At 58.2% G+C, this 17,870-nt stretch overlaps 1 protein-coding gene across 1 annotated transcript in view; it reads left to right on the top strand.

Annotated features, from left to right (window-relative positions):
- The window catches only part of MYT1L (myelin transcription factor 1 like), a 333,949-nt gene that overhangs the window by 242,709 nt on the left and 73,370 nt on the right, over positions 1 to 17,870 (top strand). The window contains 6 exon segments of the mRNA XM_032496947.1: positions 681 to 1,423; positions 1,425 to 1,656; positions 5,986 to 6,120; positions 10,280 to 10,370; positions 11,915 to 12,022; positions 15,674 to 15,885. Coding sequence (XP_032352838.1) covers positions 681 to 1,423; positions 1,425 to 1,656; positions 5,986 to 6,120; positions 10,280 to 10,370; positions 11,915 to 12,022; positions 15,674 to 15,885 — 1,521 coding nt within the window.

The raw sequence follows: 17,870 nt of genomic DNA, 5'->3' as shown, positions 1-17,870 counted from the left end.
GCGTCTGAGAAATCACAGTTAACAGGTTTCGTTTCTGAGTGTTTTCCAGGGCATTCCTGTTGCTTCACTGGGTACCCTGACAGATTATCTCTCAGGTGGAAAACTCAAAACCGCTCTCAGCCCAGACACGTACTCCTGAACGGAAAGCCAGCGCCGCCCCTCCCTGCGCCACTCTCAAGAACCTCGGCTTTGTCCTGCGCTGCCTGGACATCTCTGCGGGCATCGTTTAAGAGCAATGGCTGTGACCATCTGCTTAAGAGCCCGCGACACGTAAAGTTCACAAGCTCTGAGAAAGCCGAGTCGTATGCTGAGCACGACTATTGTGCATCTGGTTGCGCTGCCCATAAACAAAGCCAATAAAAAGTAATTCTCAAACTTTAGACGTAATGAAAAATTAACATTTTAAAGGTGCATTTACCGTATATACTGATTTCTTTGAACGTGCGTGAAGGAAGTGCACAGCTCACGGCAAGGATGTCCAAGGGCCCCCGTCTTCCTGCACGTTCCGTTTCCTTCACGTCCACACGGTCAGCGCGCCCGCAGGTGGTCCGGGGGTCCGGCCGTGCGACGAGCAGGGCTTGGCGGGCAGGCTGCTGCCGTCAGCGCTGGTGCAGCCGCACCTCGAGTGCTAGCCACGTTTCCCTCTTCTTTTCTGTCCTTGTCTTTAATTGTCTTTGCAGAGGCCCGCCAGGGGAGCTGCCACAACCCTCGCGGCACGCAGGACGTGGGGAAGGACGACGACAACGACGAGTACGACAACTATGACGAGCTGGTGGCCAAGTCCCTTCTGAACCTGGGCAAGATCGCCGAGGATGCCGCATTCCGCGCCCGGACCGAGTCCGAGATGAACAGCAGCACCTCCCACAGCCTGGAGGACGAGGGCGACAAGCCCGAGGGCCTAGGCCGGAAGGCCGAACTCAGCCTGGACCTGGACAGCGACGTGGTCCGCGAGACCGTGGACTCCCTGAAACTGCTGGCCCAGGGCCACGGTGTGGTGCTGGCGGACAGCGCCGCCGACCGGGCCTACGCCGACCCACTGGCGCCGCCGGACGTGCGCGGCCTCAACTACGTGATGCTCGGCAAGCCGGCGGGCGGCGGGCTGGCCGAGAAGCTGGCGGAGGAGAGGGATGAGGAGGCGTGTCTGAGCAGCCTGGAGTGCCTGCGGAACCAGTGCTTCGACCTGGCCCGCAAGCTGAGCGAGACTGCTCCGCAGGACCGGCCCGCACCTCCCAACCCCGGCCTCCGCCCGCTCGGCCGGCAGGAGGATGACTTCCCGGGCCGGACGCCCGACCGCAGCTACTCCGACATGGTGAACCTGATGCGGCTGGAGGAGCAGCTGAGCCCGCGCTCCAGAACTTTCTCCAGTTGTGCCAGGGAGGACGGGTACCGCGGCGGGGACGACGACGCGGCCTCTGTGAACTCAGGACCGGTCCGAGGAGGTGTTCGACATGACCAAGGGGAACCTGACCCTCCTGGAGAAGGCCATCGCTCTGGAGACGGAGCGGGCCAAGGCCATGAGGGAGAAGATGGCGCTGGAGGCTGGAAGGCGGGACAGCATGCGGTCCTACGAGGACCAGTCGCCACGACCGCTCCCCGGGGAGGAGAGGAAGCCGAAGGCCGGCGACAGCCACGTCAAAAAGCCATACTATGGTAAAGGTAATATTTCTACCTCACGTAAGTTGCCTCACGAGACCGTGAGCTAGCGAGGCAGGTGAGCGCAGGCTCGAGAGAGGCCGCCCGCCCCACACTGCACCGTCACTCATGCATGCGTCTCAGCGTTGACTCCAGGTCTCTCTTTTGTGGTTATGCTTCTGACGCACAAGTCAAACGTCCGTCTGAGAAATGCAGAAAGCAGCCCGAAGTCCCATAGTCAGAGTGGGTGGACGGGGGGCTGGGCCCGTGGGAAAGGCTTGTCGGGGAAGGAGGGCCCAGGCAGAGGCACGGCGCGTGATGCGCGTTGTCAGGACCAGCCTGCGTCCTCGCAGAGGAGCCCCAGCCTGGGACCTGTGGCCGGGGCTCACGTGACAACCAGTCCCCTGGGGTGAAGCACAGATTCCACCCATTGCGTTGAGGCGGTGGCACCATGGTTCACAAAGCTACCATCACGTGGCAGTCACTGGTAAAAGCTCCCCACAGGAAATATCCCCGACAGAAACCGACCAGCGACGGAAGACGAGGCCGGTGACCGTGCGTCAGTGCCGAGGCAGGAAGCCGCGCGGCCCCTGCGGCGCCCGCGAGGCGGCCCGGGCTGAGCACAGAGGCCGTTTCCTTAGTTCACGCCCCCGATCCGTCCGTGGTGGAAACAGTCACGGTGCTTGCTTTATGGTCAGACCCTCAGAGCCGCCCACTATGGTAGTTGCTCCCCGGTCTTCCCCGGCGGTGTACGCGGCACAGGTCTGCACGGGTCTGTGGGTTTAACCGCATCCGGACACGGCAGGCGTGTGTGTTTCCAACCTGAACGGCTGCTTCGTGTTTCCAGTGTCAGTCATGTGTCCCCGCTCAGCAGGAGGCGGAATGTGATTTAACCTCGGGCGGGACCTTGGCAGTGTGGGTGTTTCAGAGTGAAGTGAGAAGCAAGAAGTTGGTGGTTCTTAAATCTTTCCAAATTAGTACCAAAAGGACCTCCTGTTCTGCACATTGCTCCACGAATACTGTTTCCTGATCATGAGGGTCAGGAATGTGGTTTGAAAATCGACTGCTGCGCAAACGCCCAGCAGTCAGAGCCTCCTTTCCCTGCTGTGACGTAGGCGGGCTCTCCTCTCAGTGTGTGCACACACCTCCAGGGGCAAGTCAGGCCTCGCTCTCACCAAACCCCGATCGGAGATGAGCCTTAGCCAGAGGCCCCTGGGCTCCCCGTGCGGCAGGAGCTCAGTGCTGACCGTCACTTCCCTAGGCAGGTGCAGGGCAGACCCCGCGAGGTGCAGCGTGCAGGGCAGGGCCGCTTCTCAGTGGCGCTCCAGGCTTGCTGTGGGTGTTTGAAGACCAGGAGCCGCAGCATGTGTGTGTAACTGCCCTGCCACCTCTGAGGGCTCTCTAGCTGGGTATCAGAATCACACGGGAACTAAGCACGTTTAGGAGGACATGGTGTCCCTTCTCACGGGACGGCTCGGGTGGACAAGCACGTCAGGCTTCTGTCTGGAAGTCTGCAGAGTGGGGTTCGGGATGGAGTCTCGGCCTTGAGCACAGGCCCACTTTCCGGGGAGGCCTGCGGGCTCGCCGAGGGGGCGACGCTGCGGTGCCACCTTGGATTCTGTCGTTCCTTCGCACCCAGCAGCTCGCTATGGATTTTTACTCATTTTGTTTTGCTGTTGTTATTCTGTTGTACTTTGTTTTTGGCAAGAGGTGGAATTCAAATCGCTTGCTTCCCCTAAATGAACAGGAACAGGATGAAAACGAACAGTAAAACCCCAAACCGAGGTGTGCTTTTCCCCTGGAATGGGGAAGGGCTGGGGCTTTGGACTTCCCGCATGAGCTGGAAGGCACGGCTTCTGCCTCACCCCAGTGCTTCCGGACCCCTCCTCTGGTCAAAGCCCACCTCTGCTTCTCAGAGGTGCGCTCACATCGCTCCCCAGGTTCTTTTCAGACGTCTGTAGTTATATTCAGAACCAAGTCAGTAAAGCCAAGCAAGGACACCAAAGGGCGGCAAAGAGATTAACGCCCTCCTTATTAAAATAAGAAAAAGTGCGTCCTCCCTTACCAGCATGGCCGCGGACAGCTACCCGACCACAAGGCACACCCACCATCTATCCTCAGCTTCCCTGCTATTGTGTTAAAGACAGAGAGAACATTCACTCCAGTTCTCACCTGCACATTCATATCTTCTCGAGGTGATGTAGGTTCTACCTGAGTAGCCGTTCCAGAATCTGGAGCAAAAACAAACTTCCTCCTGTCTTTCTTCTCCTCAAGCATCTACTCGAAAGGGAGGAAGAGGGGAGCAAGCTAAACGAGTTTTTCTAGATGTCACCAGGTTTTCAGTTGAATTGTTGCTTTGTTTGCTTGCTTGCTTCCTTGTTTGATGTTTGCTCAGAAAATTTGCTTTCAAGATGAATCGGGGCTGCAAGAAGTAAGAAGGGGAGGGAAGGAATGATGAAAGCAAATGGCACACCCCCCCGGGGGCTCGTGCACCCAGAGGAGAGGGCACCCTCAGTGTCTCCAAACTCGTGGGACCTGCAGCCACACAGTCTTTGCACAGATCTGCACCCAACCTCGGGACACTCTCCAAATCTGTGCGATAATATAATTTGGTAGGAAGTTGTCAGTATGCTCTTGAGAAAGTCACTTAATGATTAATAATAGTTATAAGCTATTTTTTTCACCCTTTAAAAGTTCTTTATGTCTGGTTAATGATTTTAAATTATATCTCGTTTATGACCTTAAATGATCAATATTGTCCTTTGAAACTGCTACTGCACACTTCCTAACTTACGGTCACAGTAGGTAAATTGTGCCCACGCGACTGGAATCGCTCAGAAGGCACTGGCACGCCAGCCCCTTGATTGCATGTGCTCCAACCGCCCCAGGAAGAGCCTGAGGAACGGAAGTCGCCACCAGCCACAAGGCTTAGGTTTGCCTCCAGACAGGCTTGCCTGCAAACAGGGCTAGGAAGGAGCTGAGCGCCGCGCCCAGGGCATCTCCCTCAATGCCCGCACGGGCTTGAGAGATTCCAGGACCCGGAAGACACATCTTTCAGAACAAAATGTTGGCGAAAATTGCAAGGAGGGGTTTTTATATAAACGTAAATCCTTCATATATTCCCATGAGTCCTCCGTCTGTTTCAGGTTCACATGAATGACTTGAGATGAAAGCCCCAAAAAGTTCCAAAACTTTTAAACCAATCTTTTTTCTTGATATAAAATGAATCCCTAACCAAAAGGAAACATGTATTTTCTAGCCACCATAATTAGCCTGAGCAGTGAGACAGCAATAAAAAGCACTGAGGCCCTGCAGAAACTCCAACGGCCGCGCCCCTAGACCAGACCCGCCGCGGTCCCTCCCCGTCGACGGGCGGCTTGCGCGCCTGGGTCTGACGCGGGCTGCGAGGTGGTGTCCACACACCTCTCCCGTCTGGTCTGGGCTCTCTGCCTTAGCAATTGTTTCTGGGGTGGTTTCCTGCACATCTTTGAACCTGTGGTCAGTTTGGGGACAGAAGTAATTTTGTTAGCCGTGTCATTGCCTTGCTGGCACCTGGCATTCGAGTTTTGCCCAAATGCCTGCTGCCCCTCCCCGTCGGTGCTCAGGGGCCCATGGGGCTGCTAGAAGCATCTTGCATGCACAGCTGCGAGAGCCTTCCTCTGGTTCCAAGGACAGACGAAGAGACCAAAACCAGTGACCGCGCCAGCAGCTTCCGGCACAGTTTTGACTGCCCGTCTCCTCTGTCGGGTGGGGTCTCCACCGTTGGGCCATCTGCTTGCAGTGCCTTCTGAGAGTTCAGCTTGTCTTCAGAAAAGCGCTGAATTGGTGTGCTAAGAAACAGAGCTGCAAGAGAATTCAATTCATTTCAGGAAAATTTTGCAGCTTAGAGTGTGTACAATCAGTACTCTCAGTAAGAAAGAAATTCTGCGCCAGAGTGTTTGAATGGCGTTATGTTTTCTGGTCGAATTTCACGGAGCCGTTGCCGAACGGCCATGGAAACACTTTGTTCTCTGAGAAGGCCACTGTCTCATCACGATTTCCGTTGACTCTTTGAGCAGCAGAGCTCCCCATGTAACACACGGGAAAATAATGAGTCAGAGTTCCGGTAGGGACGGCCTCTTCTTGCTTGAATGCAGAGAGTGTTGGAAATGTGTTATGATTCATGATTACCATTTAAGGTAAAGCATTCACCCCAGATCAGCAAGCCACCTGCGCCGAAGCCTGACGTCACAGTCCGCCCCCAGCACCTGCTTTGTGTCTTTATTTATCGGAGTCTCTTTGGATTGTTGAATAACCACGTTTGTCTTCAGCTGGCAAAACATTCACTGTCTTGACACCTGTTGTCGCTTTTAGATCCCTCGAGAGCAGAAAAGAAAGAGAGCAAGTGCCCCACCCCAGGGTGCGATGGAACCGGCCACGTAACCGGGCTGTATCCGCATCACCGCAGTTTGTCCGGATGCCCGCACAAAGATAGGGTCCCTCCGGAAAGTAAGTCTGTGGGCCCCAGCACCCCGGGGCCCACACGCCTGCGCCCTGTCCTGTCGTCCTCCGCGCCTCGTCACCTCCATCTCCGGCTCAGGGCAGCCCGCCTCAGGGAGCTCCTCCTTGTGCCGACGGCAGCCTGCTCAGGACCAGTCCCCACCCGCCCCACCCCAGCCCGCGGTGCTTCCTGGGCCTCTCCCCGCAGATCGGCCCTGGACCCCAGCCCCCCGTGGTGCTGGCCCAAGCAGGCCTGACCTCCGGTCCTTATTTCATTGCTCCCTCCTCTGTGACCCACACAAATCACTTCTCCCCTTCCCTCCCCTCAAGTTGCAGACGGAACTTAGACAGTTGCAGAGACATCCATCCAGCGCTAAACTGCTGGGAGCCCCTGGGAGAAGGGGCCTCGGGGCCTCCTTTGCCCAGTTACCCGACCTCCTCTGTCTCCGTGAACCACTTTTTATGTTCGACTGCATTTTCCTCATAGACCTTTTTCATGTCATGGTCGTCCCAACATTTCTACACAACAAAATCCTAAATGAGGAGGTCTAAATTGGGTAGGTTTTGACCTTACCCTTCATTTTAGTTAGGTTTTAAGAATATGCATGACCTTTATGAAAAAGCTACATTTCTCTGAGAACTGAAACAACGCACACTTTCGTCCTCACCTTTCCCTCAGCCCCGTAACACACGCCCACTGTTCCAGTCCAGCTAGAGTTGACGGCTCAGAAAAAAGGTCCATTTTCAGAAATGACGACCTGAGTGCAAGATCGTGATTCTGAGTCTGGGGTCCGTGAAGGGTGCTCCTCGCTCTGCGGGGCGCAGTTTCTAGTGCGGAAAAAGTCAGAGCTCGACAGGAGGTGTGACCACGGCCACCTTCTGAGGGTGGTCCCACCTGGAAGGCCACCCTGATGGGTCCCGTGAACAGAGAGCAGTGCACAGTGGTAGTCGAGGCTTAGAAAGCCGTCTGGCTGAAAGTGTTTGCAGGTGAGACCTCAGTGGAAGTGATCGTGGCTCCAGGTCTTCGAGGGCCTCCCAGAACCCGGAACCCTGTGCTTCTTGCTACGGTCCTGCGGGTGGGAGCTGGCTGGGCTGTGAGCGCCAGGCCCGGGGAGCCCGGCTGAGCCCGTGTGTTACATGAGCAGGAGGCAGCACGCTTCCCCTGCAGCCGCTTCTGTCCCGAGCGCACCCTCTGTGCCGGGCGCCCGGCCCCCACCCGGCAAGCACGGCCTCACCGAGGCCCCGCAGACCCTGCGGGGTGGTACCGGCCCTGTTTTCAGATGAGCAATCTGAAGCCCAGACCCTCAGCCTCCTCTTCCCCCGGGTGCGCAGTGCTTTGTGAACCCGTGGCAGGCGCTCCCTCGCTGAGCAGAGAGCAGAGCTGAGTCCGAAGCCCACACTGTCCCACTCGCACGCCCGCCTGTCTCCGCGGAGGCCTGCGTGTGACGTTCCGGGTCAGTGCTAACGGGCTGCGTGAGGCTGGGCAGGTGCACACTCTGCACCTCGTGGTCCTCATCTACAGAGCAAGGCCTCAGGACCAGGCACTAACGTTTAAGAAGGAAGAGCTTTATGCAATTTTCCTTTGAGGCATCAGAGTAGGCTAGCAGCTCCCTCCCACGGCTGAGCGCCCTCCTCATGCTGTGTTTTCTCCAGAAAAGTCTAAACGCAGTGAAACCCGGCCTGTGCCCCGACACGCTGCTCCTGGTACCTGGTCACACAGACCCCGGGTCAGGTCGCGCCGGGCCTCACCGTCGCCCACGTAACGTGGGCGTTCAGCTGTGCCCCCAGTCCTGCAGACGCCTTCCAGAGTATCTCTAAAAGTCACTTCTAAAGACTGACTCATGCGATTTTTTATAGCACCATAAAAGTGTGCAAAAAATTAAAGGGCTCCGTAGAAGGCACGTCTCTCCTTTTCTCCTTTTTGTTTTTTTAGCTTGTTTAGGCTGGCTTCCCCCAGTCATTTCTGTCCAAATTTAGCCAAGTAGCCTCCACCCCAGCTTGCAACACATAGTGTCGGAGACACAGAGTATACACCGCTGATGAGACCAGCCCTGGTCCCCCAAGAACCCCCCACCCATCTGAGAAAGGGGGCACGCGCACAAGACAGTGACCGCGTGTGACCGAGGGCCAGTGCGTGCCGGGGCCTTCAGGCAGGACCGCCCCGGAGGGGCCCGCGGGCATCCCTGGGGCAGCGCCTGACCTGGTCCGCGGGAGAGAGCAAGCCCCCACTGCGCTTTCTGAAAGCTGTGTGGATAGTCCGCACAGGAGACCAGGGGGACGGGGTGGGGGCGGGGAGTAGGCAGTGGGATGGAAAATCTGGGACAGACTCGAGGAACCTTCCGAGACAGGCTGACAGGACGTGAGGATGAGACAGGGAGGGAGGCCAGGAAGACGCCAAGGAGTCTCCCTGGGTAGATGGTCAGGATGGTAGACCGACGGCTGAGGGCGGACTGCAGAAGCAGGGCCACATCTAATGGGGGAGTGAGGGCTCCAGTGTCCCTAGTTTAATCCAGGATCTCTGTGTGTATCCCAGCAGGCGGCCGGGCCAGCCTGGAGACCTGAGGAGGGTGGGGCCACCCGGCTCTGTCCTCTGAGCCATGTCGGGGGAAATGGGGCGCAGCTGCCTGGGCGGAGAGGGGACCCAGATGGAGGGTGGGCAGGAGCCCAGACGGGAGGTGTGGACACAGAAGAGGAGGGGCAGGCGAGAGAAGTCTGAGAGGATTTCCAGAAGGTTCTGCAGGTGCAGGGGTGCCTGCGGAAGAGCTCCGGTGGGGGGAGCTGCGCACAGCAGGCCTGACGGCTGCGCGGAGGAGCCAGAGGGCCGTGTGGACGCGGGAAGCAGTGTGCATCCCCGGGACCGGCCCCCGGGGTTAGGCCGGGGTCGGTAGAGAGGGCCGGCCTCACCCCAGGCAAGCTCGGGGGTGTGGGCCACCTCCCGGGAAGATTTGGTATTTGAAGAGTTTAGCGTGAGAGGGAAGGAAAGACGGATATTAACTGGGGGGAAGCTGAATCCCCGGGGGGGCTTACCGAGGTGCTGAGACGGTGGCAGGGCAGCCGGGAGGACTTCAGAGGGTGACTTGACCCTGAAGACATGGGAAGGGGAGGAAGGGACGCCCCGGCAGGAGACCCTGAAACCCAGGCCAGCTGGGTCCCAGCGCAGAGCGAGAGGAGCTGACGGAGCATCGACCCCGTTGGGTGATGGGGCTGTGACAGCTACAGAGACGAGACCAAAGCGGACCTGACCGCAGGGAGGACCAGGGTGTGGACCCCAGTAGTGATGGCATTGTGTGGAAGCAGGAGGGAGACTTCAGGGGAGAGGGAGAGGCTGTTCTAGAGACGAGAAAAATCGCAGAAGCCGTAACTAGCTTGGGCGGAGTGTGTCTTGTGGGCCCTTATCGCTCACCTGGTGCCAGGTAAACCTCGCGGGCAGAGAAGGACCGAGGTTGTCCCCTGGATTTCGTAGACAGCTGTGCCTGGGTTAGTTCTCCTGACCGGCCAGCACTGCTTGCCCCCAGCCCAGCCATCCCCACAATCCAGAGCAGTGGAGAGGTCCCCGAGGACCAGGAGAGAAAGGACAGGCTCACTGCCACCGCGGGGACACTGGAACACGGTCTCCCGACACAGGCGGCGGCTTCCTGGCTCCACAGACCGGGCCCTGCCACCTCCCCCTTGCTGGTTTCACGCGGCAGGCAGCAGTGCGTTGTCTCTCCTCTGCCGTGTGAAGAATGAAAAAGTACTTAATTCCTAAGTGAAAAGTTATTAATTTTATTCGAAAGGAAGACCCACCCGTGACCACCGTGCCTGCACAGCGCTGTGTGTTCCAGGGCGCAGGCATGATTTAAGCGTCTCCAGTCGACGTGCTGTTACGTGGCCAGTCAGTGCGCAGTGCTTCCTCCAGGAGACGTGGCGGGGCCTCGCCTTCCCACCCCGGCGGGGTCGGTTCAGCCCCCCCACCCCCAGCTCCCCCCTGCCCAGCTCCCCGCTTTGCATGCCAGTTAGAGTGAGGGTGAGACAGCCTTCCTCCCACCATGTGTGTCCCCCCCATGCCATGACCAGTGTTCGTAGGACTGTCTGTTGTAAAGTAACCAGCCTGTGTTAAGATGATCGCGTGTTTTTGTCCTCGGACCATTGCTGTGTTTTAACGCTGGGCTGTTTTCTCCTCGTCAAGTTCTTGCCATGCATGAGAACGTTCTCAAGTGTCCTACTCCGGGCTGCACAGGGCGAGGGCATGTAAATAGCAACAGGAACTCGCACCGAAGGTAAGCAAAGCTCCTGCGTCTCAGCTTTGGCGCGCAGCCCCCGGCGGCCGTGCTCCCATGCCCTCCGGAGGGGCTGGCCCCTGCACAGCCCTTTCCAGCCCCGAGACAGGCGGCCTCACTGCCGCTCTGGGGGGCAGAGCCGAGCCGTCCCGGGTGCACGGCCACGCCCAGTGCTTACACCCCTCTCAGCAGGTTGGACTTCTTGGCTGTTCGCCCACCTGGTGGTGGTGGAGTGACAGCCCCCAGCAGGGCCCTCCCCGGGGTGGCAGCCCGGATGGCCCCCTAGCCGTTTGCAGTGACTTGAAGGAAGGAAGGAAGAGCTCCGTCATCTGGGGGTCGGAGGGCCCGTCCTGGGCGCGTCCGGCAGGACGGACGTTAGCAAACACTACGACTGAACAGTGTCCGACCCGACTCGGCTGGCCCCTTGACCCGCTGCTGAAACACTGGTCATCAGGGTGGCCGCCACCCGAGTGCCAGCAGTTGTGCCAGGTGCTGGCGGGGGATGCCCGAAGGACGTAGATCGCTCTGGGCTGTTGCTAGAAACACACGTGCTTAGAGCCACACTTTTGCCCCTTCTCTCTCCTATCTTATTCTTTCACTGAGTTCCTTAGAATACTCAGTTCCTATCAGACACTTTTTTCTCAGAAGCCTGAAGTGATTCCGTTAATTTTTTTTCTACTGCCTATAGTTTCAGCTTCACAAGTTTACGTAAAATTATATCTAAACAGAGGAACCTGTTGTGTCACTTTAATTTTTGCTTGTCTGGTAAATGTGGTGACTTGTGACAAGTGTGCCGTGGAGGAAGCCATGAGCCTGTGCCCTTCAGAGGTTTTCCTGGGCTTCCTCTGAAGGGGCGCTTGCCGGACAGAGGGTCCCACTGAGGCTGCTCACAGGGCTGGCGACGTCCGCTCCTCCACCAAACCTCCTCAGAGTCTGAGGCGTCGTGGGCGTGAATTGAGCACCTGTACCCCGTGTACCCCATGGTTTCCTGAAGAATCAGCTCAAACACAAAAGAGCAAATCTGTCGTCTCTCCCATAAGCACTTAGTCACAGAGGACGCCTGACGGCAGCCTGAGACCGTTCTGCTTCCCCCTCCCCCACTCCTCTTCCCAGGGACGCGGACGTGCTGGTCAGCCCACGGGCAGCCACACTGGGGCCAGCAGCTCCGTGCCACCTCCTGGCACCAGAGAGCCCGGTTCTCAGGCTCCTTAGGGACCCCTCATACCCACACGGTTAATTCCTCCTCTCCAGAAACTACGGGCCTCCCAGAATGGAATCTGTGTCTAAATTTTCAACTGGCTTGTCATCCCTTGAATGACACACCTTTGTCTCGCTGTCATTGGAGAGGACGGTGTGTCCTTTCCACACGGCGTGGCCCCAGCCCCACTTGCGGGACCAGGAGGCAGGCAGCTCAGTCCTCGGTCCCTGCTCATCCCCCAGGCGTGCCCCGGGCCGGGCTGGGGACTGACGGAGGGCCAGGAGGGGGTGGTGATTGTGCGGGGCAGCCTTGGGGGAGACAGTGACGCCTCTGTCTGTCCTTGCAGCCTCTCTGGATGCCCTATCGCCGCAGCAGAGAAACTGGCGAAGGCTCAGGAGAAACACCAGAGCTGTGACGCGTCCAAGTCCAGCCAGGCCTCAGACCGAGTGCTAAGGTACCGACGCGGAGCGCGTCCCCTGACAGGCCCACCCACACCCACTCCCACTCCCACTCCCAGGGGCCGGCGCCCGGGGCGCTTAGTGCGGGGCGGTCCGGGAAGGGGCTGGCAGGGAGGCGGGCGGGGGCCGGTGCAGTTAGACGTTCTCCTGCAGGAGCCGGGCGCCCGGGGTGGCCCTGGCGGGCAGGGGTTCTGTGAGGGCAGGGGCCCCCCACCTCCGGGCTCTCCCCGCCCCATGGAAATTTTCGTGAGAGAGAAGCAGAGGGAGTTGCTTCTGGTTTCCTTTCTGGCCCTGAAGTTTCCTGGTTTTGTAAATGCAGCTGAAAAGGGAGCTTTAAGAATTAATGAGATGCCATTCAAACAAACATACAAACAAATCTAATTACCTCCCCCCAAAAAACAAAAAAGCAAAACAATTTTAAAAAGAATTGAGATGCCCAATGTGATTTTCTTTTTGTTTTAATTTCACTAAGTGAAATCTCTTTATCTCATAAATTTTGCACTTGGATTTTTTTAATTCACTTTTCTTAAAGTGCAGACTTCATGTTTAATTCCAAAGTGATTTTATCTTAAAGTGGAGGAGAGGGCGTAACCCCAGCCTGCAGGACGGCGTCACTGCCCCGAGTGGCCGGGGTGATCCCACCTCCACCGGCCTGCTTGGGGCGCCTCTGTCCCCACGTGCCCCTGGGAGGCGGGCGGGGGTGTTACCACTCCTGCTTGAAGAGCAGGGGTTAGATGACTTGCCCGAGACCCTCAGTCACGGAGTGTGCAGACGAGGTCGGCTGCAAAGGCCACCTGGCTCGACCCACTACCCAAGGCCAGGAAAGGATGGCCACTGGGAGGGGAGGCGGCGGGAGAAAGCCACACTCTGCAACCCACTCACGTCAGCCTCCGTTCTGCACGCGCCCTTCAAACCCTCATCCATGTGGGAACTGTGGTGAGCTCTGCGGAGTCTGCGTTTCCAGGCAGTGTCGTCCCCGATGTGGGCTTCCAGGTCTGTCTAAGGACCATCACTGCCGTCTTAGGAGCTGTGGTGTCCTGCGTGGGGAGGACCACCAGTCCCAGGGCTGGGTCCCAGCCCTGAGGCATCGGGTCAATCCCAACTTTTCTGTTAAAGGGAGAGCATCAAGTACACACGCACACACACACACACACAAACACAAGCACACACACAAACACAAGCACACGCACACAAACACACACACAAACACAAGCACACACACACGCGCGCACACAAACTTTCCTCCAGGCACGTTATTTCTTTGGGATGAATCACGTGGAAGGAATCACTGGGCAAATGGCTGAAAGCCGCTCTGGTTTTGTCGTTATTTCCCGTCTTTCGGGAAGGACGTCACCACCGTCATTACACTTTCATTCCCCTCTCAATAGAAAAGTTACAATCTTTCTAGAAAGTGAGAAATACCTAACTAGACAAAAATAAGAAAATAAACAGCTTCCGTGATCCCACCGCTTAGAGAGAAGCCCGCAGTACGCGCTGGCGTGCATTCTTCTGGCGATTCCTGCGTGTGGGCGTTACCAGCCCAGCACGCCCCAGCGTGCCTGAGGCTCACCCACCTTGCAGGAGAGCTGGCATCAGTAACGGTGGGGCCCCACGGGCCCCCCTCAGCCCGCTCCTGGTTCTGGGGCGCGGGACGGCTTCCCCCTGAAGCCCCGGGCTCTGTGCGTCTGAGAAGGAGCAGTTACTGACCAAAGGGACTTGTGAGAAAGGGGAGGGAGACTGAGGCTGAGGGCTCCCGGTAACTCCCCTCACCTACTTGGGCCAGACCCCTGGGAGCTGCGAAGAGCTGAGTGCCCACATCCTTCTTAAAGGCCGCGGGGTCCCCGCTCCCTTCCTGGGGTCAGTACCGAGCCTGCTCCCACTGAGAAGCTCCGTCGGCTGCTTGAGATGGACAAGCCTCGTCCGAAACCGCGAGCCTCGCTTGTTCAGACGGAAGCTCCCGCCTGGTCCAGACTCTCGCTGCTTCTGTGGCTCCACAGCCTGGGGCCCCCTCTTCGCTTGATGCAACGGGGAACCTGTCAAGTGACAGAACAGGAGCCCGGAACCCACAGCTGCATCTGCAAACAGCTCTCTGCACGTGCCTCGGGCTGGGACGACCGGCAGGAAAGGAGGACCCTCCCCACCTGAAGGGACGGCACCGGGGCCAGCCCAAGCCTGCAGCCCTGAGCGCTCGCCCCAGGCACGGTCCCCGCCATGTCTCCACGCAGGGAAAACTCGTTCCAGGGGTGAGACGGAAAAGCGGGAAGGAAGGGAAGAAAACAGTCATTTAAACCTACGTTTATTCAGTGAAGATTTGACGCCTTTGAGTAGATTGTGTAACAGGAACCTAAGACTAAGGTGAGGGCAGCAGTCCTGTCCTGTGTCCTGTCTCCTCTGCGGCCCCGGCTCACGGGCCTTCGTCACCACCTCCGCTTTGCCCGCAGGCGTTCCTTCCCCGCTGTCCCTGCGCCAGCGCTGCCCCCTCCGCCCCAAGCCACTCCCAGTCTTCTGGAGGTTTAGGGACTCCGACTTTCAGGGCCAAACCCTCTGGCCTTGCCTGCTGAGCCAACGGACAGACTCCCAGCTGCTCCCAGACCCCCAGGCCCCTGCACCCCGAAGATGCGCTCAGCTTTCTCGCTGCCCGTTGTCCAGCTTTCCTGGCCTGTTTCCTAGCCCACCTGGACCTTCACCTTGACCACCCACACCTCCAGGAAAGCTGAGCCGAGTCTCGTAGCCGGAGGTCCTCCCTCCCAAGGGTTCTCAGAGCAGCACCCCTTCCTGTGGTCTCTGAAGGCGAGACCCAGGGCTCCATCCGTGTCTGGCCCCGGACTGCCTGCAAAGGGCCTCCGTCATAGACATTTAACTGATCCTTATGCAGTTTGGTTGATTGGAGAAGTAAATAGGCTAAGTTGATGGAACCAGAGTGAATGTGCTGTTGACTGAGTAACAGAGTCAACATAAAAGGGCGTTTGGGTGCAAACACTGAGGGAGCCTCCGCACCCGCTCCTGTAAGTCGAAAATCATTTCCCAAAAGAAAGTTTGAAATTCCCCTCTGAGGTACACGGATAGATGGACACACACACAGAAAACAAGACAATGTTAGTGAGTGTCTGACTGAGAGTTCTTCCATTTTAATATTCTATCTCAAGTCTAGAAAAATGAATGGCTGCCCGGTAAAGATGTTGGAAGTGCGTGTTAGTATTTGTCAAAACACACCACTGCGTGCTCCATTCTGCTGTCCGGCTGGATAAACAAGTGTCCGCCTGGCCTCCTCTCTCTGCGCCCTAGAGAGCCCGTCTCATTTCCTCGCGTGCTGGGAGGGCGGTTCTCACGCGCCCTTCCCTGGGGCCAGTTCTTGCTCTGACCCGCCGCAGAGGAGATGCCCGGGGTGAGGCTCTCTCCCGCGTTCACCTGCCCGAGCTCTGAAGAGAGAAAGGGAAAAGCCGGGAGCGCTAAGTGCTTCGTCCTGTGCTCTTTGCATCTCCCAGGCTGGCGCCCTGGCCGCCCCCTCGGGGCTGCGTAGCTGCAGCGTGGGTGGCCTTTCCTCCGGAAAAGGCAGCTTTTAGTGAGAGGCTCCGGGCTCCGCCCGCGGCCAAGGAGCGGATGCTTGCTTGTTAACCTGTGACACTGTCCTCTCTTGTTGCTTCCAGGCCCATGTGCTTTGTAAAGCAGCTCGAGATCCCTCACTACGGCTACAGAAATAACGTCCCCACGACCACACCTCGCTCCAACTTGGCCAAAGAGCTGGAGAAATATTCCAAGACCTCGTTCGAATACAACACTTACGACAGCCACACTTACGGCAAGCGGGCCATAGCTCCCAAGGTGCAAACCAGGGATATATCCCCCAAAGGATGTGATGGTAGGAGGTGCACACTCTTCTACGTGAGCGTCACGCTTGCCGTTGATAATGTTGTTATTGTGTATCCATTTCCTGCAAACTGATCCAGCATGTGGTTGCTTGCCGGGCACCGAGGAGGCACGCGCCCGGGCCAGGCCGGTTGCCCGCGGCCCCGGTTCTCACCGGTGTGGGCGCACAGGGCTCGCGGAGGGAGGCGCACCCTTCCCTCAGCGCTCCCCGAGCAGCACCTCCGGCTGCTCGCGGGACGTGGAGACAGAGAGCCCTGGGCTCGTCTGCTTCCCGCTGTCCCTAAGACAGCGCTCTCGTCTTCACCGGCTTCCTTTATGAGCCGCCCCAGCACAGACCAAGCCGGGGCCGGTGGTAGCTGCCCGGAGTGCTCAGGTCTTCTGAGCAGCTCTGTGTCCCCCTCCCCATGTTCTCAAGCCGGGACGCTCATTACATTCATCTGGGGAGGTTTGAGAAATGCCAGCGCCCAGGGCTGCACCCCAGACCAGTGAAGTCAGACTCCCTGGAGCTCTTCGCTGTGTGTGGCATTTTTAAAAGGCCACCGCTGATTCTCTGGGCAGCCACCTCTGCTGGGACTGCCGGCCTCCTCCCGGCAGGGCGGCCCGGGTGCGGAGCCCCGGGTGCCACTGTCCTGGCGTAGCTCGGTCCTTGGCCGTGCTCACAGCTGCGCTGTGGCCACCAACAAAACAGACCCCGGGGAGCAGACACAGGCCCCGTGCTTCGTGGGAAAGGTAGTTCACTTTCACTCACGCGTGCCTGAACGCACCGCCGCGGCGTGAGTGGAGACAGACTAGCTCCCAGGTCCCTGCAGGGCCGGCGCGGCAAGTAGCCGAACCGCAGACGGGAAGGCTGCGTGCCTTCGCTGTTCCTTGCTTATCTAACCACGTTTCTGCTTTAACTTCCAGGAGGCAGGGGCTCGGTCGGCAAGTGTCACCGACGGGGTCGTGGGTTATGGGGGGGGTAGGAGTCTCACCTGGGGGTCTCCAGCAGAGGCCAGGAGACAGGTTTCTGATGCTCTTGGAGCTGCTCTCTGAAAATGGTATTTATTAAAATCACGTCATACCAGCAACTCCCACTTAAACTGAATGTCTGGGGACGTCCGAGCCCTTCTGCCCACCAGCACGAGTCGCTGCGTGTCCTTCTGCGTTGTTTCAGCCGCTCTTGCCTTAACGCCAGTTAATCCGCGCAGTGAGGACGTGTCACATCACTTTGATGTGCCTCGTATTTACCATCCTTGCGCACGTCAGTCCTTAGAATATCAGACAGAGACAAAGGTGGGAAACAAGGAGCGGTTTAGGGTGTAACAGAAATTAATAATTTGGGGGTGTTGCAATAATAATTTGTTAGAACTTCATTCGTCTGATTGCAAATGAAGGCCCAGGAGAGCCTGGATGCAGACTTAAGAACTCTGCTGATGGGTCCCGTCGGTGGCGTTGGGTAGCGCCGGACAAGCACTCTACCGGAAGTTCACGTCCACACGCCTCCTGGCTCCCTTCACCGGTGGGCCTGGTGGGGCCCCGGGTGACGTCGTGCGGGGCAGGGCACGTTTTCCTGGCCGCAGGCTCTTCCCCTGAGGAGCTGCGGGACGCGGGTGAACGCCTCCTGTGTGCAAGTATCAAGAACAGAGGTGATCGATCTAGTGTCCACCCTGCCGGCCCCACGGGGCCGTGTGCAGACGGTGGGCCTGGTCCAACGGGGCGTCCGTTAGGGGCATCCCCTCACCTGCCCAGAAGAAGTACCAGCTGACCCACAGATAAACAGGAACACGCGACAGACGCCTCGGTGTCGGGGCGTCCAGAGACCACGGAGAAGCAAAGGCAGCCTTTGCCAAGAGGAAGACGACAAGTCTGTTTCTCTCCTGCTGGATCCACCTGCCGGATTTTAAAACCTCAGGGGAAGTGCCCGCTAAGGACGAGGTTGGCCAGGCCAGGTTTCCTGGGGGATGTGAACCGACAGGAGCCACCCCTGGGCGTGGGCAC

This window comes from Camelus ferus, chromosome 15 (assembly GCF_009834535.1).
Source record: "Camelus ferus isolate YT-003-E chromosome 15, BCGSAC_Cfer_1.0, whole genome shotgun sequence".
NCBI lineage: Eukaryota > Metazoa > Chordata > Mammalia > Artiodactyla > Camelidae > Camelus > Camelus ferus.
Note: the sequence above shows the minus strand (reverse complement) of the source record. Positions and strands in the feature narration are given on the sequence as shown.